This window comes from Phialemonium atrogriseum, assembly GCF_030411735.1.
Source record: "Phialemonium atrogriseum strain 8032-3 unplaced genomic scaffold QBC33scaffold_12, whole genome shotgun sequence".
Taxonomy (NCBI): Eukaryota; Fungi; Ascomycota; class Sordariomycetes; order Cephalothecales; family Cephalothecaceae; genus Phialemonium; species Phialemonium atrogriseum.
Window position 1 is genome coordinate 751,381 of NW_026848149.1, and position 22,602 is coordinate 773,982.

Below are 22,602 nucleotides of genomic sequence, written 5' to 3' on the forward strand. Positions count from 1 at the left end.
TCCCAGCCGCCTGCTTCGTTTCTCTTTTTTTATATAATTTTTTTTTTTTTTTTTATATCCCACCCTCTGCGGCGACTCCATTAATGTCTCATATTGTTAGAAGAGGCCCTATGCGGGCGGCTGTGCATGATCGCTGAGGCACGCCATCCTGTCTGCTTACAGTGAGGTAGCTTAGATTATCCCCTTGGGACCTCTCTGACCTAGGTAGGCTGTAGGCCCCTTTCGCCGCCCCCCCTTTTTTTATTTTAATTTCCATTTGTAAAGTTACGTGGTTTATCGATCGACACGGGCTTTCACCAGGCGAGGACCGGGGCATATTCTCTCTTCTCGCCACCCGATGGAACCCCAAGCAGCAACGCAGAGAACCGCATCTGAGGCACACGCTGCCAAAAGGCTACGCCTGGCTTGCGACTCCTGTCATGGCTCAAAGGTTCGATGCTCTGGCGGGGACCCATGTGCGAGGTGCCGTGACGGGTTGGTGTTACCCCCTGGTGCCCCAACCCTGGAATCTCTCCCTCGATCACTTTCCTCGTCGTCCCACTTATCTACTGCAATCAAATACTACGGCAGGGAGAGAACTGACAATGTACGTAGCAATCTGGAGTGCCAGTATAGCTACATGAGCAGGTTAGGCAAGCCAAAAGGCAGCCGCAACAAGAAGACACTCGAGAAGCTGGCCGCCACGGCGCCCGGGGCGGCAGTCCCACATGCCCACACCGGCAGCCTAGACCCGTATCCGGCACTCAGCGACGAAATACAGCTTTCCTCGCACTCAGGCACTTTCGATGTCTCGCGAGGATCCGAGGCCTATGCTTTGCCAGGATGGATGGACGCGGACTTGATGGGATTTAGTGGCACCTTGGACGCGGTCTGGCCAGAGGAGCGGTCGCTAAATATGCACTCATCGCAGCGGGGCTTGCTGAGCCAGCCAACAGAAAAGCTTCCGTGGGGCATGTCTGGTGAGATTGAGCCCTCGCGAACGCACGAGCGCCGTATTTGTGTTTTCTCTCGAGCCGTTCTTGCTGACGAGACCACGGGGCTTCACAACAGGCCCTCAAAAGGACCAGTCCAGTGCCGTCGCCGCCAACACCACCACCACCCACGATACTATGTTGAGCGTCTCGGAGGACTCCGAGGGAGACGACCAACGCATCTGTTCCACTGCAGAATGGCGGGGATTCGTCCCGCGCAGTGCCCCTGACGGGAAGCGCCCGTGGGAGGACCCGACCGAGACAGACACGACCGACACGTTGGTCGCGACCGGACGGAGCCCCGCGTCGGCATCTAATGAGGTGGGCGAGATGGGCTGTTGCAGCTGCTTAAAGAGACTCACCGACCACTTATGCCACCTTAACACGATAGAGCGCAAGCAAGATATCATCTGCCTGGACACGACGCTATCCAAGACAGATACGACCCTGAGCTGCGCCGAGAGCGTGCTCGAGTGTCACCACTGCCGCCTCGACTCAAAGGTGGTACTGCTCATCATGACGGTGCTGCAGACCGCCCTGAACTGGCTCAGCGTAGAGTACAGGCACGGGACATACGCGCGCCGCCGCCTCCCTCCAATCCACTTCGGCAGCTGGAGGGTGCCCGAGGCGGACGGCGACCTCATCAAGAAGCTGCTGACGAGCCGAATTTTGGCCACGAGCGACTCCGTGGCCAGCACGCTGCGTCTGCGGATGGACGAGATCACCCTCAAGGCGAGCAAGCAAAATATGAGCTCTCGGTTCATGGACGCCGAGTCCTTGCAGCAGACGCTGCAGCGTTTGACGTCGTCACTGAGGGAGCTTGCCGAGCATGTGAAAAGCTGAATTCCTTAATCTCATGCACTGGGGTGGTGGGGAAAGGAGGGGGTGGGGGGGGATGATACACACGGAAGGAAGGAAAAGAAAGTCGCTTGGGGCTTCCCGGGTCATAGAAATCGGGTCATAGATTATGGATGTATAAAGAAAACCAAACACTTCTCACATCGTAGGAACCCCGGCCTTCGGACCTTGTGCGAGTGAAATGACATTTGGTAATATGCTTGGGGCCTTCCCGTGTCCCTCGTTGTTCCCTTCATTCAAGTCTCATACTGAAAAAGGGGAGGGGATGCTTGGTTCTGGCATCGTTCGCCGCGCAAGCGCCTGCACGACCGTCGGCAGGAATGACGCGAGTGCGGTAACTCCCTCGGACGAGACCACCCGCGTGCTATACTCGATCTCGACGTGCAGGCTGCCGTCCTCCAGCTCGCTGTACTCCAGCAGCAGCGGGAACAGGGCGCCTGCTGGCTTGGCAGCACCGTAGTCTGCGCTCTTCGCGTAGATTCGCACGCCCGGCCCAAGAGATAGAGACTTCTCGAGTGCGTCTGACTGCCAGTGATAGAGAACCATGACGTCTACAATATTATCGTCCACAATCATGTTCTCATCCTTTGGTGGTACTGGTGTCGTAGCCGATCGTATCTGCGCGTACGGCAGCTGGTGGTCGATGGCTAGGTTGATCTCGGCCGCGACCGCGTCGAGCAGCGCGTAGGCGCTGGCGAGGTTTCCGTCGTCGCCGAGCACCAGCCTTATGGGTAGTTGATCGACGAATAATCCCAGCATGTCGGCCGTGCCGGGTTCGTCGCGGTTCATGTATGGCAGGCCAAGCACCATGTCCGAGGAACCATACACGGCGCGCAGAGCGAGTGCCGTGGCGGCTACGGCTAGACGCTGAGAATAGAGCTGTTGCTGGCCTGACAGTCTTGGCACAGATGCTGCGTCGAGATATGGGATGCTAATAGACCGGGTCGAACCGTTATCTTTTCCTCGAGATTCGGAGCGATGAAGGTGTGGAATCGGTTGCATTCCTCCCAGATGTTGCTTCCAGAACTGGATGTGGTCCTTCTTGTGCAGCTGCGATTTGGGAGCAGCACTTTCTTGGCGAAGTTGAAGCCACTGTGCCCAGTCGATGTAGGTGGCGTCTCCTGCTGCTGGATAGCAGCTGCTTTCGGCATGGGAAGAGTCTTCGTGGCCATTCGTCGCCGGCCATTCTTCCGAGCCTGTGAGATATCGGTATTTACGACCGACCAACTGCAGCATGAGTGCGAGGGAGGCCTTGTCCGTGATTATGTGGTGCGTGACCATGACTACGTCCGTCTCCGGCCCTGCTCTTTCATCTCCCCCGTTCCGAGTCCAAATGACCACTCTGAACAACTGGTCCCGTGCCAAGTCGAAAGATTTCCCAACCCAAGCCCTCAGTCTCTCGGGATTCAGCTCGTCGTCCACGTAGTATTGCGGCGCCAAAGCCTCTGGGCTGACAAGCCGGGCGGGCTGCCCCTTGGAAATGACGTAACGAGATCGGAGTATGGGGTTTTCGCGCACAATGGCTGTGAAGGCTTCGGCGAGGGCCTCGGTGTCGACATGCCCTTGGAGGACCAACTGTACCGTCGTGTTGAAGGCCGACCTGGTGTCCGAGACGGTGTGCGCATGGTACATGTCCGCCTCTAGGTGTGACATGGGAAGCGCCGTGGACGAGTAATCGGCAGCCAGAGCTGCTCGCCGGGCCGACGACCAGTAGGAGGAAAACGAGTCGCCGGCAGCGGTCGGCTGAGCGGCATGATGCTGGTCGATGGCCCTCGACAGCGCCTCGAGGACCGTCTCGCGGATGAGCAGCGCTACGGGAACGTGATAGTCAATCGACGATGCGATCCGACGGGCTGCCCGGATGGCCAGCAGCGAGTTTCCCCCCAAGGCGAGGAAGTCGTCGTCCTTGCGAACACGCGCGTCGTCGCCGAGACCGAGAAGCTCCTTCCAAGTCTCGGCAACCAGCTTCTCGGTGGGCGTCAGCGGCCCTGTGGAAAAATCATTGACCCCGTCGCTGCTGTCAGCTTCCTCAGCTCGCGAGCAAGCGGCAAGCGACGCGAGCGCCTTCCGGTCTACTTTGAAGTTGGCCGACTTGGGCAGCTCTGCAACGGATACGATACGAGCCGGACGAGCGTAGCTCGGCAACAGGGTTGCGACACCTGCACGCAAGGCTGCCGTATCGACGACTTCGGGGGTAACGAACGCCACGATGCGCGCGCCGTCGGAATGCCCCCCCGAGATGGTCACGGCTGCGGCACTCTGCACTTTGCCTCCGCCCACGGCGACGAGGGCCCGTTCGATCTCCTCGAGCTCGATGCGGAAACCGCGCACCTTGACCTGGTTGTCGAGGCGTCCCACGTAACACAGCGTCATGTCTGGATTCCAGAAGCCCAGATCACCGGTGCGGTACATGAGTTGCTGCTCCGGTCGCGAGGAGAAAGGGTTGGGAACGAAGAGGGCCTTGGACTGGGCCTCGGCCGAATCGTTCCAGTACCCGCGTGTCATCTGATCCCCCGAGATGTATATCTCGCCTGTGACTTCCGGTGGCACAGGGCACATGCGATGGTCTAGCACGTAGACGCTCAACTGCGGAAGAGGCCGCCCGATGCTGACTGGCTCGCCGGGCAAGAGACGGGTTCCTGTGGATATGGGTCCGCACTGGTTTCCCCTCCTTCTGCATCAGCGAGACTGTACCTTCGGATAATATGTACCACACATTTACGCGGAGCATGGCTCCCCAAACCTCTGATGAAGGAAAAGCCACTCACCTCACTCGGACCGTAAAGGTTCATCAAGTGCACTCGGCCAGCCCACGCATCGGCCAGGCTCTGCGGCACAGGCTCACCCGCCAATGCTATCGTGTCCAGATTACCGTAATCATCGGGCGAACAGGCCGACAGGAGCGACGGCGTCGCCATGGTCGCGTGGACGCGCCCGAGATGCTCGAACGGGTCGGCGGCATCTTTGAGCACTAGGGTGGCGCCGTAGCATAGCGAGCCAAAAAGCTCGACGAGGACTACATCGAAGCCTAAACCGAAGAGCTGGGCAATTCGGCGCCCGGGAGCCGCGAACAGCCGCACGTGTGGGTTGTCTATGACATAGAGGATGCTCATGTTGTGCAACGGGACGCCTGTGGGGAAGTTATATCGTTAACTTGGCTGTCTCTGATCTGACAGGACTCGGGGTCTCCCTCGTACGTACCCTTTGGGACTCCCGTGCTTCCGGACGTGAAGACGAGATAGACTGTGTCTTTGGCCTGGGTCGCCGTCTCGAGTGGGCCGGTAGGAGTAGCAGTTGGCGAGACTTTTAGGAACTCATCTACCACGATGACCACAGTGCCACCACTGTCTTTTCTATGCAGCACCTGCGCACAGACCTGATTCGCAGCTAGAAAGACGGAAGCGCCGCTCTGCTCGACGACAGTTTCAATGCGCTTAGGAGGGAGACTGATGTCGATAGCACAGCACACGCAGCCGGCTTTGAATGCGGCCAGAATGCTCACGACCCAGTGGAGCGAGCCGTCGGTTAGGATGCCCACGACGACGTCTTGCGGCCGTTTTCCCTCGGTCAACGACTGCCTCAGCCATCTGGCCACCTTATTGGACGCCTGATCCAGCTCGCGGTACGTCATGCTACCGTGCCGAGCGGACTCGACAGCGCATAGATCCGGCCATTGGTCGGCCGCAGCCTCGAAAGCGTCCTTGACCGTCGTCGGACCTGTGTAGGCCCCCTTATCGACATTAGCCGTTGCGGCGGCTGGGAGCCGAATGAGAGACGACTTCTCGTCTTCGTCCATGAGCTTTGCTCGCACGCTCTGGATGTATTCGTTATGCGGATTCATCAGCTCGCGCAGCGCGTTCTTGAAGTGCGACAAGAGCCGGCGGATGCCCGACGGCGCGTAGCGCGAACTGTCAAAGAGAACTCGAGCACGCAAGCCTGCTCCGCCGCTGCTACTGTCGTTGTCGTCTCTCTCAAGCAACAGGGACAGCCCGAATTCCATCAAATCTTGGCGCTCGACGGTCCACGACTCCGGGAGAGGTGGGAGGTCGTACTCAGTCACGACGATGCTCTGCAAGGCGCCGTTGATGCTCTCGCCGGCCATCGATGCCGTGGCCTCGGTAGCGGACCACTGGTACTCGAGCATCTGCAGGAGCTGACTGTTGATGTCGGATACGGTGGTCGCTATCGTCGGTCGCCGCTCCTCGTCGAAGGTGACGGGGAACGGCACCGTGTTGAGCAGCGGGCCCACCACGCGTTCGACCCCCGGCACCGCCATGAGGTTGCGGCCCGAGAAGACGGCGCCAAAGGCCACGCGTTCCGAGGAAGTGTAGTTGGAGAGCACCAGAGCCCATGCCGCGTAGACCAGACTCGATGGCGTGACTCGCAGGACGCGCGCTCCGTCTTCTAGCCGTGCTCCATCAAGTCCCAAAGCGATCTCCAAGCTGCTGGTCCACTCGTCGGACGGTCCGGTGGTGCTGTCTGCTAGTGGCTTAGGGAGACTAAGTCTCGGGAGTGCCGCGTGACCCTGCAGGATGTCGTTCCAGAAGGCTACGCCCTCGGGATTGATCTGTTGTTGCTTCTGGGCCAGTGCAACGCTCGCGAATTGAGGAGGACGGCGGCTCGGTAGCGGCACCTTGCCGTCCAAGACGGAGCGCACCTCGTCCAAGACGATGCTCAGCGACCAGCCATCGGCTTGGGCGTGATGCGCCGAAGTCAGCAGTGTCGAACCCAGTCCGGGCACGGTGATCAGACGGAACGCGTTCACCGGGACGAAGCTCTCGCTCTGTTCGTCCACAGATAACATCCTGCTGCGAATTTCGAGCGAGTGCCCGAGGACGACGGCGTCCAATTGGTCCGTTGTGGTTTCCTCGTCGCTCCAGTCTAGTTCCAGCTTCGGCAGCACCTGCTGCAGCTCATCCCTGAGCGAGAAGGCGGTGCGGAAGATCGCGTGCCGTTGCAGCACGCGCAGCCATGCCTCTCTCAGGCTGACCCGGTCGAGGTTGGCCCCCGGGTGCGCCAGGTGGATACGCAGGAGCATGTAGTTGGCCCCAGGCGTCCTCAAGCTGGCTTCGAGCATCTTGACCTGGAGAGCGGTCATGGGTGCTGTGGATGCCTCCTGGTCCTGGTCCTGGTCCTCCTCCCCATCACCGAAGGTCTCTTCTCTCTCGGCAGTAGCAGGGTCGACTACTTGCATGGCATCGCACACGGCGCTTAGGTTGGGGAGGTCGAAGAGTGCCTTGATGCTGAGCATAAGCCCTCTCCTTCGCAGATACGACAGCACTTTCAGCGCCGCGAGGGAATTCCCTCCCAGTTCCCAGAAGGGACGGTCGCTGGCCACCTCGGAGGCAGGCAGCAAAGTTGCGGCCGTGATGGCTGCCTTTAGTATCGCCATCTTTGATTTGTCGTCACCGGGCGGCGACACCTCGGCGTCGTCGTTGTTGTCTTTGTCCAAGGCCGCCTCCGCCTCTAGCAGTTGCTGCAAGGCGCGGTTATCGACCTTGCCGTTCACCGTCAGTGGGAGAGCTTCCATGGCGTAGATCTGATCCGGCACTAGGAAGGTGTCATGCTTTGTCGATAATATCTGGCGGAAGGCTAGCGTGTCGAGGCTATCCGGCGTGACAAACGCCACCAGCCGGTTGCGATGCATGAAAGCAGTAGCCGTCAGCACGCCCGCGCCCATCCCCAGAAGCATGGGGATGACCTCGGACTCGAGATTTACGAGGAAGCCGCGGTTCTTGACCAAGCTGTCCGCTCGCCCGGCGAACTCGAGCCCGTGTTCCGTCCGTCGCGCGAAATCTCCTGTCCGGTACATCCTCTCACCCCGCCAGTACACAAACGCCTTGGCCGTCCGCATCTCGTCCTGGTAGTACCCCAACGCCAGGCCGGGCCCCGTTATGCAGATCTCGCCCTGGTCAGACTCGGCCTCCCCGTCGAGCAGTAGAACACGACTGTTAGACATTGAGCGGCCGAGGGTGATGGACTTGTCAGGATAGACTCTGCCTATTGAGGAGCAAATAGTTGTCTCGGTGGGTCCGTACGCGTTGTATATGTTGCGGCCTGTTTATGGTCATTATCTCTTCTCTGGCATGAGAAAACGCGAATGGAAAAGGGGAGAGGGAAACAGTCATACCTGGAGCCCACCACTTGCGAATCAGCCACGGCGGCGGTGCTTCGCCACCTAGCACGATGGTTCTGAGCTTTGGGCAGGTCTGAGGATCTTGTATGGCCGCCAGGACTGACGGAGTGGCGGTTAGGATGGTGACGCGGGTCACACAGCCCAGGAAGTCGGCACTACTCGGTATCATGACCTGGGCCCCGTTGCAGAGCGTCGAGAAGACCAGGCCGGTACAAGCGTCAAAGCCGGGCGAGAATATCAGCAGCGTTATATCTTCCGGTGTGGCATTCGCGTTGAAGGGCGCCTCCTCGTCGCCTTGCTGCACGTAGTTCAGCAATGCGCGGTGCGGGATCATGACGCCTTTGGGAGTCGACGTCGTTCCCGATGTAAAGATGATGTATGCTAGGTCTTCCGGCCGTATCTGGGATTGAGCGAGCTCCCGCCCGGGCTCCGGCCCGGGCTCCTGCCCAGCTGCTGCAGGCCAGAACGCCGCCTCCACCTCGTGGCAGGACACCAAGTCGCAGTCTGGTAGGGTTCCGGAGCGGCCGCCCAGATCCACAACAACCCGCGCCGAAACTCTTCTCAAGGTCGACTCGATACGGTCCTCACTCCAGGCCTCAATGTCGATGGGCACATAACAGGCGCCCGCCTTGAGGATTCCCAGAAAGCTTGCTATCATCTCGGGACTTCGTGTCGCCAGCACTGGGACCAGATCCCCCGACCGTACCCCCTTCTGCTGCAGGAGCCAGGCGATGCGACACGCTGCATCGTCCAGATCCCGATACGATACCCTCCTACCCTCTTCGCACAGGATAGCAGTGTGGCTGGGGTTCCTGCCCGCCCACTTCTCAATAAGGTCGCAGACCGACCTGGGTTTTTCCACCGTCGTGAGATGCCCAGCGTCGACCATGATCTCGTCCACCTGGCATCCCCGCAGTCCATCCAATACAGTCGGGCGCATCGTCTCCATTGAGGGGGCGGATCAGGAAACCAGAAGTGATGACAAACTACACAAGCACACCTGATGCTTCCAGATGGCGGTATTATTAGATAGCCGCCGCAGGAATAGAACAAGAGCAAAAAACACAGAATAAACTTGGCAGTGCAGCAGCAACTCACGATAGCTGCGTGGGCTATCAGAATATATTGGCGTGATATCCCTAAATTATGTAGTTCTACCGGTGATCCAACCTCAACCTTGCACCTAGCTTAGCCAATCCTCGCCGTGTACCGTGTAAGAAGCAAAGGCCTGGAGAATGGTAGCTGGCGCCCCCAATTTCATACGCCGGAAAGCGCCGAGTCCTGCCGGGTTAGAGGCTCTCTGCATTTCATTAATAAGGGGGACGGACTCACCCTCGGAAGGTTAGATTTTCCATCTACGTACCTGACAGCTAGGCTAGTGCACTGTAACCTACTTCATGCACGTTCCGACGACCTTGCCAACCGGTTAACCGCCTTTGTATCTTTGCGGCTCGGCGACTATTTCGGCGACTATATCTCGGCGAGTATATCTCAGCGACTAAAATGTCGGCGCCAATTGTGCCCTCCCCTGACAACACTGAGCTCCCGAGAAGCTGATGATGTGCATTACCCATGTAGGTGCACTGCGTTTTCTGCCTTCCGTCCTCGAGTAGTCTAGTGCGTGCGCTCTATGACCTTCGTTCAGCCACACATTCCTATCTTTGTCTACCTACCTTGTCTTCCAAGCTCTCTCCCAGTCACATCGAAGCCGTGGACTTTGGCCCTTCGCTCGCGGACATGGCGGATAGCCAAGACTTCAAGACCGAGCCCGGCAATAGCGCTCTCACCAACTCTAGATCGCTGCCGCAGGCAAAGACAGAATCGGATCCCAATGCCTCGCGCGACGACATGGACTCGCCAGATGCCGAATGGAAAGCTTCCAAGAGTACCAAGCTGGCGTTTGCCTCGATCTGCGTCTTGGCCCTGATGGCTGCCCTGGACGGCACGTCCATTGGCGTCGCGTTACCAGTAGGTACCGGTCGCAAGTTCCAGAAAGCAGCGCCGCGATGGCTGACCGTGGATGCCAATCACAGGCCATCGCCAATGCATTGAAGGGAACCGCGATCGAGACATTCTGGAGCGGAACTTCATTCCTCTTGTGCTCGACGGTCTTGCAGCCCACGTTTGTGTCGTTTTCGGACATTTTTGGCCGCCGCAATCTGTTCATGCTGTCCATCGCCTTCTTCTTCGCTGGGGCCCTAGTGTGCTGTCTCTCTCAGAACTTCACCACGATGCTGGTCGGCCGGTCGATCCAGGGCGCCGGCGCTGGCGGCATCATGTCCCTGACCGAGGTGGTCATCACGGACTTGGTGCCCCTTCGGTATCGCGGTGACTACTACGGGGGCATGAACGCCATGTGGGCGGTGGGATCTGTCCTCGGACCCATCGTGGGAGGCGGGTTCTCCGGCAACAAGCATGCCACTTGGGTATGTATACAATTTTTGTTTATTTTATTTTATTTTATCCTTTCACTGACAACACCTTTACTATTGGCCCTCTAGCGGTGGATCTTCTACCTCAACTTCCCCTTTATAGGCGTCGGCACGGTACTCGTGCTGGTGTTCATGCGCCTGCGTTTCGTGCCCAAGCCGCTCCTCCAGCAGCTGCGTTCCTTTGACTGGATAGGCAGCATCCTCTTCATCGCCAGCACCACCTCCTTCCTACTCGGCCTCACGTGGGGCGGTGTCCTGTATCCGTGGGACTCGTATCAGACCTTGGTACCTCTGGTCCTCGGCGCCGTCGGCTGTGTCGCATTCTCCCTGTACGAGGCCTACCTCGCCTCCAACCCCAGCATTCCCCTCGTGCTCTTCCACAACCACACGACCGTCATCTCCTTCTTCGGCACCGTCATCACCGGTCTAGTCCTCTGGTGCATCCTCTACTACATGCCGCTGTACTTTGAGGCCGTCAAGGGATATAGCCCCGTCATCTCCGGGGTGGCGCTGTTTCCCCAGACCTTCACCGTGGCGCCCGCCGGCGCCCTGGCCGGGGGACTCATTACCAAGACGGGCAAGTACCGCTGGTCCATCTGGTTCGGGTGGGCGATGGGCACGCTGGGCCTGGGACTCTTCTGTGTGCTCGACGTCGACACCAGCATCCCCGCCTGGATCTTCCTCAACCTGGTCTCGGGCCTGGGGCTGGGCTTCTTGTTCCCCGCCATCGCGACCGCCATCCAGGCGTCTGTGGCCAGCGAGCACGTCGCCATCGCCATCGCCATGTTCAGCTTCTTCCGGTCCGCGGGCCAGGCCCTGGGTGTGGCCGTGGGCGGCGTCATCTTCCAGAACCGCATGTACGCCAACCTGCTCGCGTACCCGCACCTGGCGGCCCGCGCCTCGTCGTACGGCGCCGACGCCGTCGGCCTGATCGAGGTCATCCGGGACATGCCCGACGGCGCCGACAGGCGGGACCTGAAGCAGGCGTATGCCGATAGTCTGCGCATCGTGTGGGCCGTGTGCTGCGCGCTTGCCGGCGTGGCGCTGTTGATCAGTATCCTCACGCGCCACCATAGCCTCGACCAGGCCTTGGTCACAGACCAGGGACTCGTCGAATCGAAGAAGGGCGGGAGCGGCAGTGGCGGGAGCGGCAGTGGCAGGGACGTGAGCCCCGACGAATCGCCGTCGGCATGACATGACAGGGTTTGCATGGCAAATACCACGGTGTTAAAGAATAGAGAGAATCTGTAATCTAAGTCGTCCATCGTATAATAATGATGAAAGTATCACCGCCAGCATCCTAGAGCATGTCTTGGGAGTCCCGCAATTTGCATTCTTGGTATTGCCTCGAGGGTTGGTTAGGGCAGCTTCACTCTTCGAGTTGCACATTCCTATGCAGCATGCCAGAGTCGAATGCCCGCTACCCGACCAAGTATGTTTACCACGAGCCTTACACATCCTAGACTGCTACTGTGACTTGTATAGTGTAGATGCGAATACCCACTCTTGTCTTTTCTCCCCCGTCTCCCCCCCCCCCCCCCCCCCTTTTCTCATGCTAATCAACCCAACTTGGTCAGCTGCACCCTGACATCTGCCATAGGGACCCACGACTCCTTGTGGATCTTATAATTCCCATCAGCCTTCCGTCCATCCGTGACGAGGATCTCGTACTGGTCGAATAGGTGGGCGACGGCCGCCTTAATCATGTGTGCGCCGAGGTATTGTCCCAGACACTTGCGGTGGCCGAAACCGAATACGGTAAGGTTGTAGCGGAGCTTGGAAACGGGGGACGTCAGTCGTGGATAATTTTGGAAAATGGGGTGATAATTTACATACGTCTGACTGCTTGATGTTTTTGAATCGAGACGGGTCGAAAGATGCACTGTCGGGGCCCCAAAACTTGTTGCGCACATTGATCGCCAGCACATCCACCAGGACCATGGTCTGAGTGCCGTTTTTATTTTTTGTCAGCATTTGCTGCAACTGCGAGACCATGTTAGGACCATGGCTAAGGTCGCCACTTACGTTTGGCTTCACCAGAACACCGTGGAAGTTCTTGACCGATGGTGCGCTCGCGCCGATGTTGAAGACTGCTAGTGGGCGCAAACGCAGCGATTCATAGAAGCATCGGTGCAAATGCGTATCGCTCCTGGTCAGATATTCGTGGAAATTGTGCTTGTTGGCCGCAATCTCCTCGCGCAGCTCCCGCTGGGCGTCGTCGTGATCGGCGACCAACGTGATGCACCAGGTAAGCACGTGCGTGGTTACGTCGAGGTTGGCCATGAGCATCTCGTCCATGGTATGTAGGAGCTGGCAAGCACACAAACGTTAGCCACCACACCACCTGGTGGGTTTCTCTTCTCTCGGGTCCTTACTTCGTCCAACGTGATATTGCCAGCCTCATACTCGTCCCAATACGATAACAAGGGTACGCTGACCCCCGTTGCACGTCTCCTTTCCACCATGCGTTCGTGGCAATTGCGCCAACCTACTAGGTACTCATTGAGCTTCCGGTAAGCCGTACGATCCACCCACCTCCCCGCCGACAGCCGATAGGGGCCTCCAATCACGAAGTAGGGCAGCAGCGCCATGTGCTTCTGCGCCAGATCCCATAGTTCCCGCTCTTCCTCGTCGGTCATGTCGCCATAGACAACACCGGCCGCGAGGTAGAAGGGGAATTTCATAAAGGCAGACACGGCGTGGAGGGTGAAGGGTTCCTTGTTGTCGCCCTTCTTCTCCCTTTCCGCTCCAGGCTTGCTGTCGGAGGCGGCCCCGTCTGCGGCGGCGGCCAGGGAAGGTAGGCTCTCTACGAATGCCTTGGCAGCGCTCTCGGTGACGCCGATCCGAGCGATGCTCGCGGCGTGCCGGAAGGGCGGGTCAAAGATCTGTCGTCTGTGCCTCCACTCGTCGCCCTCGAGGAGGCCTACGCAGCGCCCGAGGACTTGGCCAACGAACCAGCCGAGGTTCTGATACAGCGGTTTGCCATGCTTGTCCGAGTCTGAGTGAAAGATTTTCAGGTCTTCTGGGGTAGTGATGACGCTATACGGAGCAAGCACCTCATTAGAAGAAAGAGAGAGAGAGAGACGGAGCCGGCGAATCAACCAGACTGCGACAATAGGTAACGTACATTTCGGGATGTGACCCGGCCCAGACCCGATACACGGGGCCGTACTTGCGCCACTCCTCCGATTTTGCCTGCCCGTTCAGCAGTTTATCAATGACCTGGCCGTTGGGAATCGTCCACTTGGGACCCGAGATGGGCTTCCCTTGTCGCAAGACGCCGGGGTTGATGGCTGCGAGCACATTCTGCGTGATAGTCTGCCAAGCTTTGTCACTAAATACCGTTCACCTGGGCCGGTGTATACCTAACTGATCATTCGCATACCTCCAAGATCCACACTCCGCAGTATCGAAGGACCCAGTACGCGATCAAGGAGAGGACTGCAAGCGCCGCCCACTGGGCCAGCAAGCTGGGGTCGTCTGGGATGAGATGTTCTATCTTCATGCTCCACGTAGAATTGGGATCTAAGAGGGCCACAGGCGAGAAGGTTGAAACGCAAGTCACTAATTAGGTGGAACGCAAGTTGTGTAATGAGACTGTCTAATGTAGACGACCAACAAGGTTTCTCGGCGTCTGACTCATCGCGTTATCTCGACACCACAGGCTTGGTTGCGTTCTGTTTTATTATGCCACCTGCAGACTCCTAAGTAATTACTAATAACTAGCCTGGTAGTGCACCATGTAGACAGTCTATTTTTATGATTTATGGCGCACATATGTAGTCAGCCTCGATCGCATTCGGTGCTTTAGTTGATGGCGCGCTGAGGTGCATGGTAGGAAGCCGTACTCTGAATACCCTATGCTGATTGGGCCGTCGGCGCTTAACCTTGCAGTGCTCCAACGAGGGTGAGCTTTCCACATCTGGGTACCTTGCCCACATGGGTCTGTCTCCATCAATTCTCGTTGCGAGAACATGCCATCACAGTTTCCCCCCTTGCCGAACCCGGCACTGGACCTTGCAGTATTAGCGTCGTAAATCACACTCATAGCGGCGGTTCGCCCTGGTGTTCTACTTTTCCGGCTCAAATCTAATTAATCCATCCTGGTGCTTCTCAGAGCGCGCTTCTCGGCAGACAACGGACCGGACAGAGCAGCCATGGGGCTCCTTTCTTTCTTCATGCCCAACCCGGGCAAGATAGCAAGGTTCAGGCCCGATTCCTATCTGTACACCAAAACCATCAATGGCCACGAGATCGCCTTCACCGACTTCGGCTACGTCCACGACGGCCCGGCCATCGTGACTTTCTCCGGGTGGAACCAAGACCATCGCGGCTGGAGCGACCTGACACCATACCTGATGGTGCAGTACCGCGTCATCAGCGTGTGCTTCCGCGGCCACGGCCCCAACCGCGACCCGGTCGAGGACTTCGGCTTCGCCGACCATGCCCGCGACGTCCTCGCCCTCCTGGACGCCCTGGGCGTCGACCGCTTCGTCTGCATCGCCGCGTCGCACGGCTCGTGGGCCGCCATGGAGCTTGCGCAGATGGTGGGCCGGCAGCGCATGCCGGCGCTCCTGATCCTGGACCTCAGCATGACCGAGGCGTCGCCGCAGTTCCTGGCCGCCCTCAAGGGCATGCAGTCGCCCGAGACCTGGCGGTCCACCGTGCTGGCCCTGTTCCGGAGCTGGGGCAGCGGCGTGCCCAAGATCAACATCGCGGCCCAGGGTCTGCTCAACATGGGCGGCTTCGGCTACGAGACCTGGTCCCGGTCGGGCAGGACCATAGAGGAGGCCTACCGGACTTGGGGCACCCCTATGGAGCGCATGAAGCGGCTGTCGGATCCCCCGCTGATCCACCACGTCTACAGCCAGCCCGACAGTGCCGAGTATGAGGCGCTGCATCGGAGCTTCAAGCAGCAGCACCCCGAGTGGTTCTCATACTCCCGTGCCAAGGGAAAGACTCACGTGCCGCATATTGAGAAGCCCGGCATTGTGAGCAAGGAGACCAAGGCACTGATTGCTAGGGCTCTGAAACGGCCAGGGCCAGAGAACGACAAGACGTCGCCAAAGTCGGGTTGAAGATTTATTCTCTCCGTCGTGTCGAGCAGATTTAGGGCATCACTTCATGTACCATTATGTTGGCCTACATCGCAAGAGTTCACTCCGACCCTGAAGAAGGGCTTTGGTTGCGCGCACTGGTGTTGCTTCTTGGGGGGTTCATGCTGCGATGCGTCACCCAATTTACACAGTGGTGGTCGTTGTTTTAATTTTCGTGGTTTTGTTCTGTAAGAAGCATGTCACCAGCTATACGCAATGACCCCACCAGAGCCAGTTAGTGAATCCCCGTGGATGGATTTTTGACGCGGAGTTTACTGTAGCTGGTCATCTCTTGGGCTTGTGGCGATTTACGAACCCCCGTGCCCCCAATGCCCCCACTCCAGTTGGCACATACCCCCTGTCAATCTTTTTAAGTGCCGAAGCGGTTTCATTGGTTCTCGAGCGACCCACAAAACCCATTTTGGACACCCGCAGCTGCTCTTATACTCGCCGGTAGGTTGAGGTTTCGATGATCCACCACTTCGGCGTATATCTCACAGACGATGGCGAAGCTGACTGAACTCGCGCTCACCAGAAGCTACCAGGGCGGGCACCGTGAGCTGCGCCATCGGTAATGGGGTCCGATTCGTCAAGACAAGCCGAACCTGTAGCTTTACAAATGTTCATACAGCAGAGCCAGCGTCTAATTAGAGGGGAGATGCGGTTAAGGGTTCTGGCGATGACCTGCCGATTTTGATCGATCCCCCTAATCATTCATCGTTTTTCGAGACACCATGCCTTTCCCTCCCCGAGCTCGCAAGGACGTTGGTTAGTTAAACCTCCCCAGCCGTTTGAAAGCCTTAGCTTTTCACCCGCTGACGAGAAGTTACCGAGTGAAGACTGGAGTGGGCCTGCTGTGGCGGCAACTCGCGTCAATGGGCACATTCAGTCTCGCTGGAGTCGAAAGACGGGAGAATGGTCTGAGCCTGAGTTCGTTGAGGATCCGTTCTTGCGCGTGCATGGACTGGCAACCGTGTTTCATTATGGTACGAGGCTCATTCTGAAAAATTTAAAAAAAGTGTACCCGTGGATGTAAGTTGAATCGTGACGCGCAGGACAAGAAATCTACGAGGGGATGAAAGGTGATTTACACGTCTCCCTATTCTGTTATTTTTTCCAATCCCCCCTTCCAGCACCGAACCCCCCGTCGTTGACACCAGCAAAGCGTTTAGAGCTCCCGACGGCGAGATTCAGATCGTCAGACCCAAATCCCACGCGGCCCGGTTGAACCGCTCGGCAGCCCTGGTATCCGTCCAGGCCGTTCCGGAAGACCATTTCCTGCGCTGCGTGCAGCTCGCGGTCGGACTCAATGCCGACCTCGTACCGCCCCCCGGCGCCAACGCCATGCTGTACATCCGGCCTTTCGTGTTCGGTTCGGGCCCCTGGTTCCAGCTGAGTCCGACCGACGAATACCTGTTCTGCGTCTTCGTGGCCCCCACCGTGGCGCTGCACGGCGTCAGACCAATCGACGCCCTGATCCTCGACGAGTTCGACCGCGCGGCGCCGAGAGGCGTCGGATCGGGAAAGGTCGGGGGCAACTACGCGCCCGTGATGCGGTGGAGCGAGAAGGCCAGGAGCGAAGGGTTCCCCATCACGCTGCACCTGGACAGCCAGACACGCACCGAGATCGAGGAGTTCTCCACTTCGGCTTTTGTTGGCATCCGCAGAACTGGCGACGGTGACAGTGTCGAGACCACCGTCGTGGTCCCCGACAGCGAGAACATCGTCGAGAGCGTTACGAGTGACAGTATCCAGCAGCTTGCGAGGTCGCTGGGGTGGTCCGTTGAGCGACGAGCAGTACGTGCCTCCCCAAGAGTCTGATTTCCAAGGCAAGATGCCCATTGCTGACATTTTCCCTCCCTTTTCCCCCCTCGTCTAGATCAAGTATGTCGAGCTCCCTCGCTTCTCTGAGGTTCTGGCCTGCGGGACGGGAGTCTCGGTGGTCCCTATAAAGTCGATAACCAGGAAGAGCACCTCGGACAAGTTCGTCTACCAGAATGATAGTCCGGAACCAGGGCCCTGCGCAAAACTGCTGGCGGGCTTGCTGGACGACATTTACAAAGGCAAGGCCGAGGACCAATTTGGCTGGCTTGCAAAGGTCAAGGAACCCGATGTAAAGGTCAATGGTAATGCACAGCTCAAATGGGGGAAACAGGCCAATGGCAATGGAGAGGTAAACTAAGCCGAAAGGTCATTAAAGACGAGAGCAAGAGCCACATTGTCGTGTGCCGATCGAGGGAAAGGGTGAAATGAAATATAAAATGACTTCCGAACCACTCAGAACACCTTCGTGGCTTGTGTTCGCAGACATGATGTGCATGCTTCTGAGCTTGGCCCAGGGGTGGGAAGCCGCCTTAGTCGAAGCCGCAAGGCGACATGTTTCCAAATGTTTTCTACAGCCAGAATCGCGACTCATTTGGCTCAACGAGACTAAGGTGGCAGACAGAACGCATGTTTTGGAGACGAATTCTTATATATATATAAAATCGGGCTCAGATCATGCTCTGACATCTGCACGGGGAGGACACTACATCGTTCGGGGCGGTGCCAGGGAAGAGCAAACTTTTTCTTGTCTCCTATATATATATGCCAATGCTCGTCCCTCACGTTGCCTTCGCCTCATCAAGTGTTCCTTGATCGCCACAAAACTTTGACCCGTTGCAACTAAACGCGGGGTCGAAATTGCAGTATAGGACCTTCTCTGTGCGATGTTATATGCTCCCTGAGCTCGTACTCTGTCGTTGGTGGTGCCGTGTCCTTGGTCTCCCAGGACTCGTCTTGGTCCGCCCTCCGCCAATCGAACTCCCAGAGCAGAACGGCCAGAGTGAGCATCATCTGCGCAATCGCGAGCGGCTTCCCCACACAGCTCCGAGGACCCATGCTGAAGGGAACGTAGGGCTTCTTCTTCTCCGAGCCTCTCTTCAGCTTACTCTCCTGATCTTCTTCCGCCGACGACCGGAGCCATCGCTCGGGCGTGTAGCTAAACGCGTCCTCCCAGTACCGTGTGTTGTGGTGAATCGTATAGACGGCGACCCCGACCTCGCAGCCTTCGGGGAAGAACTCGCCGTCGATCGTGGCGCCACCGCGGTCAACTTCGCGCCACGGGGCACTGCCTCCGGGCGGCGAGAGGCGCAGGGCTTCGTCGATGCAGGCGCGTAGGAACACGCACGAGTTGAGCTGAGGGTCCAGCCGGATCTCTTCCGCAGAGGCAAACGTCATCCGTACTTCCTCGCGAGCCCGGCGGTAGCACCGGGGCGACCCCGTCAGATAGTGCGTTACCGCGGCTAGGGTCGTTGCAGTGGTGTCGGATCCTGTGTGGTGGGTGCCGTATGCGCGTTAGACTCTTGCGCTTTTGACGCCGGGGTTTTTGCTATTTGTCCGAACCGCATGCTGGGGGAGGTAGGAGGGGGACAGGGAGGGGGACAGGTGCTTACCAGCCACAACGAACGTCGCCGCCTCGGTGCTCAGTTCTGCATCGTTGAGTCCCTTGCCCGTATCGGGGTCTCGGCACTGCTGCAGGAACGAGAATATGTCTTTGGTGCCGGTATTGCTCGCCTCGAGTCGCTGGCGCAGCAGCTTGTAGAGAAATTTGCCGAACGTCCAAGCCGCGATGGCCGACTTCATGAAGATTCTTCGGTCCATGTGAAAAGCCGTTAGCTCGAGAGCCTGTGAGATGACGCCCAGCCGGATGTTTGCCTCTTCGATAGCGCCGACCACATAGCGGTACTTCGGTTCGTCTGTCAGGTGGTAGTCGGTGTCAAAGGACACGGCCGTCATCGTGTCGAAGGTAAGGTAATTGACTGCTCTGCCGACGTCAGTGTCGGTCCTAGGCCTGACATGGCATCACGGGGAGAGATGGGGTCCGACATACACCGGAGTGACATGTCCAGGGGATCGGTCCATTCCCCGCCAGACTGGCCATGACTGCGCAGGACTTGACAAAACCGGTTGATCCTGGAGCGAACCGCTGGTTCAAAGAGTCGCAGGCAAGCTTCGGAGAAGGCCTGGCTGATGACACGTCTTCTACGAGCGTGTAGGGCCTTGTCCGATAGCGTCAGCGTGTTAGGCGCGTTCGCCGCCAGAACCTTGTAGCCCTCGAACTTCTTCACGTTGTTACCGTGGCCGTGAATAGCTGCGCAGTAATTATCAGTGGTCGCGAGCAAATGGCACGCCACCGGGAACGGAACCCTACCGTTAAGCGCCTCTGCGGTGTTCAGAATAACCCGGTTGGGAGCATAGCGGACGCGATCGCCTGCCGAGTTTTAGTCCAAACTTGCCCTGCGTGGACTCATCGCGTCCAGGGGGGAGTACCAGGGGTACTAACCGTATTTCAGGTGACTGCGGTACATGTCCTTGTGAATGTCGCCTTTCCATGAATGATACGCGGCATACAGATTCGTGAACTTGGCAAGCAGAGGCCCGGGATACTTGGCCAAAGGGTGGAAAAAAGCGCGATAGACAACGGCATGGAGCAACTGAGATACTTGTGAGTTACAGCTTGAATACCACTGCCATCAAGGCGAGGAGTTGCGTACGAAAAGCAGGCCGCTGGCCAGTAAGGCCAGGACAATAGCCCCAACTGCGCGGGCGACTGTGGGCAAGGCGGCCATGTCGGAGCGCCAGAGTTGCAGCATGATTCTGGGCAGTATCAGTTCGTTCTCTTGCTCTGGGAGTACTTCAGACTGAGACTAAAGTCATGTACGGAATGGATTACGGGTAGCGGAGGCGTCCTGAGTGGCCCCTCGGTGGACGCGACAGCCCTCAACCACAAGTAAGCTGATGCCACACCGTAGACGTCGGTGAATACAGGAAGCAATCGATGAATCATGCAGTCCCCAGAGAGCACCATGACAGCTGGCAATGAGCGATGACAGGAATGGACCCTTTGGCAATCCATCGTGGGGCTGAGTCCGGTGGATCGCATCGCGTGGGAATATGCGCCGAGAGATCCGCCCACCCGCTTCGGCCACTATCCGCGGCACCCATGTTCGCTCCCTGGGTTGGCTACCAAAACGCCCTTGCCAGTGGTAGTGGTGAGGTTTTCCACCGCGCAAGTGCTGACAATCCTACTCGGTCGCATCTAATAATAATCTTTTGGGGGCGGGGGGGGGAGGAGGCGGGACCATGGGCCGGAAGCGAACAGGCTGACATGGCTAGCTTGCTACGGCGTCTAGCTCCGCGAATACGTCTCGGCCCATGGCGCGATGATGAAGGATGTTTGGTTTGTTGGCTGCCTGCGGTCAGCCAAACGCCTCATGGCAGTAATCGCCGGATGTGTCAATAAGCCCGCCTGTAAGGATGGAGGGCGCAACGGCCCCCCATGGTTAGTCGTAGTTAGAAGCCAAAATAGGAGAGCATTTTAGAGCGTCTAGGATACCCAGACTGGTAGAAAAAAGAACTGACTCGGCATATCATCGCGTACCCTTGTTTACCCTTGTCTCTATCACTTTAAGCCCGTTCGTTTCGACATTTGCTTTCCACAGAACTCAGAACTGTACCAAAACGTTCAACACTTTGGGTCAAGCAGAGCTCGAGGGCTTGGGCATATCTTTCTGTTCATTTTTGGGGAAGAGCCGGGGGTATCCCTTGCTGCTTGCTCTCATCCAGACATATTGCCTATCAACTACGCGCAGAGACCATGGGCTCCGTGTCATACGACCCGCCGAGGCCTTCCGTGGGGCCTTCGGTCCTCGACGCCAGCCTGCTCGAGGACCATGGCCCCGCCCCGTTCGAGCCCGTCGCCATCATCGGCATGGCAATGCGCCTCCCAGGGCGGGTGCGTAACGCCGAGGATTTCTGGAACCTGCTGGTCCAGAAGAAGAGCGGGCTCTGCGATGTGCCAAAGGACCGGTTCAACATTGACGGATTCCACCACCCATCCGGCAAGCCCGGGACCATCCCCCAGAAGCAAGCGTACTACCTCGACGACGTCGAGCTCCAGGAGTTCGACCCCAGCGTCTTCCCCATCGGCAAAAAGGAGCTGGAGCGTCTCGACCCGGCCCAGCGGCAGCTGCTGCAGGTTGCGTACGAGTGCATGGAGGACGCCGGCGTGTCCTCGTGGCGGGGCAGCAACATTGGCTGCTACGTCGGCACGTATGGTGAAGACTGGCTCGACATCAATGCCAAGGAGACGCAGCACCGAGGTGGCTATCGCGGCACCGCTTGGGGTGACTTCGTGCTCGGCAACCGAGTGTCGTACGAGTTTGACCTTCACGGCCCGAGGTGAGTCAGTCGGCGGGACAGAACAGAATGGCGCTTCCTTGCTCGCGAAGTGATTTTCTAATCCAGAGGTGCAGCATGACGGTCAAGACGGCCTGTTCCTCGTCGCTCGTTTGCCTAGACTTGGCGTGCGAGGCGATTCGGAACGGCGAGTGCGACGGCGCCCTGGTGGGCGGCACCAGTCTGATGTTCTCTCCTACCGCATGGATGACGCTCCACGACCAGGGCCTGCTCTCTCCCACGGGCCAGTGCCGGACGTTTGACGCTGCGGCCAACGGCTACACGCGCGGCGAGGCCATCAACATGATCTACATCAAGAGACTCAGCCACGCTCTCCGAGACAACGACAACATCCGTGCCGTCATTCGCGGAACGGCCGTCAACTGCGACGGCCGGACCCAAGGAATGACCACGCCAAGCTCCACCGCACAGGCGGCCCTGATACGCCGTACTTACGAAGTCGCTGGCATCAGGAACCTGTCCGAAACAGCTGTTGTGGAGTGCCATGGTACCGGCACTTTGGTCGGTGACCCCATCGAGGCGGAAGCCGTCGCCAACTGTTTTGGGGACAGTGGCGTGATTATAACAGGAGTATGGTCCCATCACGGATGCAATGCGACGTGGTTTCCTTTTCTTTCTTTCTTTCTTTCTTTCTTCTTTTTATTCTCTTTTCTTTTGCTGGGTTTCCTGCTGACTTGTGGACTGGATTAGGTCAAGCCAAACGTAGGACACGCGGAAGGCGCCGCGGGCGTGACGAGCGTGATCAAGTGTGTCTTGGCCCTGGAGCACAACAAAGTGCCGCCGAATATCAACTTCGAGACGCCAAACCCGAAGAGTGAGTGAGGGGGGGGCCCCCCCCCCGGCCCCGCCCCCCCGGGGGGCGGGCGCCC

At 58.2% G+C, this 22,602-nt stretch overlaps 8 protein-coding genes across 8 annotated transcripts in view; 5 read left to right on the forward strand and 3 right to left on the reverse strand.

Annotated features, from left to right (window-relative positions):
* The first annotated feature begins 44 nt into the window (after positions 1 to 44).
* On the forward strand, positions 45 to 1,833 carry QBC33DRAFT_538601 (Zn(2)-Cys(6) zinc finger domain protein). Its single transcript, XM_060427907.1, has 3 exons — positions 45 to 474; positions 595 to 959; positions 1,051 to 1,833. The coding sequence occupies exons 1-3, from the start codon at positions 338 to 340 to the stop codon at positions 1,812 to 1,814; spliced, it is 1,266 nt and encodes a 421-aa protein (XP_060283758.1). The 5' UTR covers positions 45 to 337; the 3' UTR covers positions 1,815 to 1,833.
* Positions 1,834 to 2,072: 239 nt separating this feature from the next.
* Positions 2,073 to 8,854, reverse strand: QBC33DRAFT_491893 (putative non-ribosomal peptide synthetase SirP; the record flags this gene model as incomplete). Its single annotated transcript, XM_060425485.1, has 4 exons — positions 2,073 to 4,487; positions 4,598 to 4,959; positions 5,031 to 7,886; positions 7,960 to 8,854. The coding sequence occupies 4 exons, from the start codon at positions 8,852 to 8,854 to the stop codon at positions 2,073 to 2,075; spliced, it is 6,528 nt and encodes a 2,175-aa protein (XP_060283759.1).
* Positions 8,855 to 9,813: 959 nt separating this feature from the next.
* Positions 9,814 to 11,591, forward strand: QBC33DRAFT_451493 (putative siderophore iron transporter; the record flags this gene model as incomplete). Its single annotated transcript, XM_060424610.1, has 3 exons — positions 9,814 to 9,937; positions 9,958 to 10,391; positions 10,467 to 11,591. 3 exons carry the CDS (start codon positions 9,814 to 9,816, stop codon positions 11,589 to 11,591), a joined length of 1,683 nt encoding a protein of 560 aa, XP_060283760.1.
* Positions 11,592 to 11,946: 355 nt separating this feature from the next.
* On the reverse strand, positions 11,947 to 14,048 carry QBC33DRAFT_538612 (cytochrome P450). Its single transcript, XM_060427908.1, has 6 exons — positions 13,783 to 14,048; positions 13,525 to 13,715; positions 12,773 to 13,436; positions 12,423 to 12,707; positions 12,234 to 12,341; positions 11,947 to 12,172 (listed from the first exon to the last, which is right to left on the reverse strand). The coding sequence occupies exons 1-6, from the start codon at positions 13,900 to 13,902 to the stop codon at positions 11,957 to 11,959; spliced, it is 1,584 nt and encodes a 527-aa protein (XP_060283761.1). The 5' UTR covers positions 13,903 to 14,048; the 3' UTR covers positions 11,947 to 11,956.
* A 318-nt stretch (positions 14,049 to 14,366) lies between these two features.
* Positions 14,367 to 15,826, forward strand: QBC33DRAFT_569875 (alpha/beta-hydrolase). Its single transcript, XM_060430548.1, has one exon. The coding sequence runs from the start codon at positions 14,555 to 14,557 to the stop codon at positions 15,473 to 15,475; it is 921 nt and encodes a 306-aa protein (XP_060283762.1). The 5' UTR covers positions 14,367 to 14,554; the 3' UTR covers positions 15,476 to 15,826.
* A 378-nt stretch (positions 15,827 to 16,204) lies between these two features.
* QBC33DRAFT_538616 (branched-chain amino acid aminotransferase II) lies at positions 16,205 to 17,737 on the forward strand. Its single transcript, XM_060427909.1, has 5 exons — positions 16,205 to 16,261; positions 16,333 to 16,479; positions 16,549 to 16,575; positions 16,659 to 17,290; positions 17,373 to 17,737. The coding sequence occupies exons 1-5, from the start codon at positions 16,228 to 16,230 to the stop codon at positions 17,673 to 17,675; spliced, it is 1,143 nt and encodes a 380-aa protein (XP_060283763.1). The 5' UTR covers positions 16,205 to 16,227; the 3' UTR covers positions 17,676 to 17,737.
* A 426-nt stretch (positions 17,738 to 18,163) lies between these two features.
* On the reverse strand, positions 18,164 to 20,209 carry QBC33DRAFT_472186 (cytochrome P450; the record flags this gene model as incomplete). Its single annotated transcript, XM_060425203.1, has 6 exons — positions 20,029 to 20,209; positions 19,818 to 19,968; positions 19,686 to 19,745; positions 19,365 to 19,625; positions 18,928 to 19,293; positions 18,164 to 18,804 (listed from the first exon to the last, which is right to left on the reverse strand). Coding segments are annotated over exons 1-6 (1,578 nt in total), but the record flags the coding sequence as incomplete, so codon positions are not given.
* A 615-nt stretch (positions 20,210 to 20,824) lies between these two features.
* The window catches only part of QBC33DRAFT_569878 (putative polyketide synthase), a 9,247-nt gene continuing 7,469 nt past the window's right edge, over positions 20,825 to 22,602 (forward strand). Inside the window, exons 1-3 of the mRNA XM_060430549.1 lie at positions 20,825 to 21,715; positions 21,790 to 22,303; positions 22,424 to 22,547. Coding sequence (XP_060283765.1) covers positions 21,132 to 21,715; positions 21,790 to 22,303; positions 22,424 to 22,547 — 1,222 coding nt within the window. The 5' untranslated portion in view covers positions 20,825 to 21,131. The remainder of the gene's footprint in view (positions 21,716 to 21,789; positions 22,304 to 22,423; positions 22,548 to 22,602) is intronic.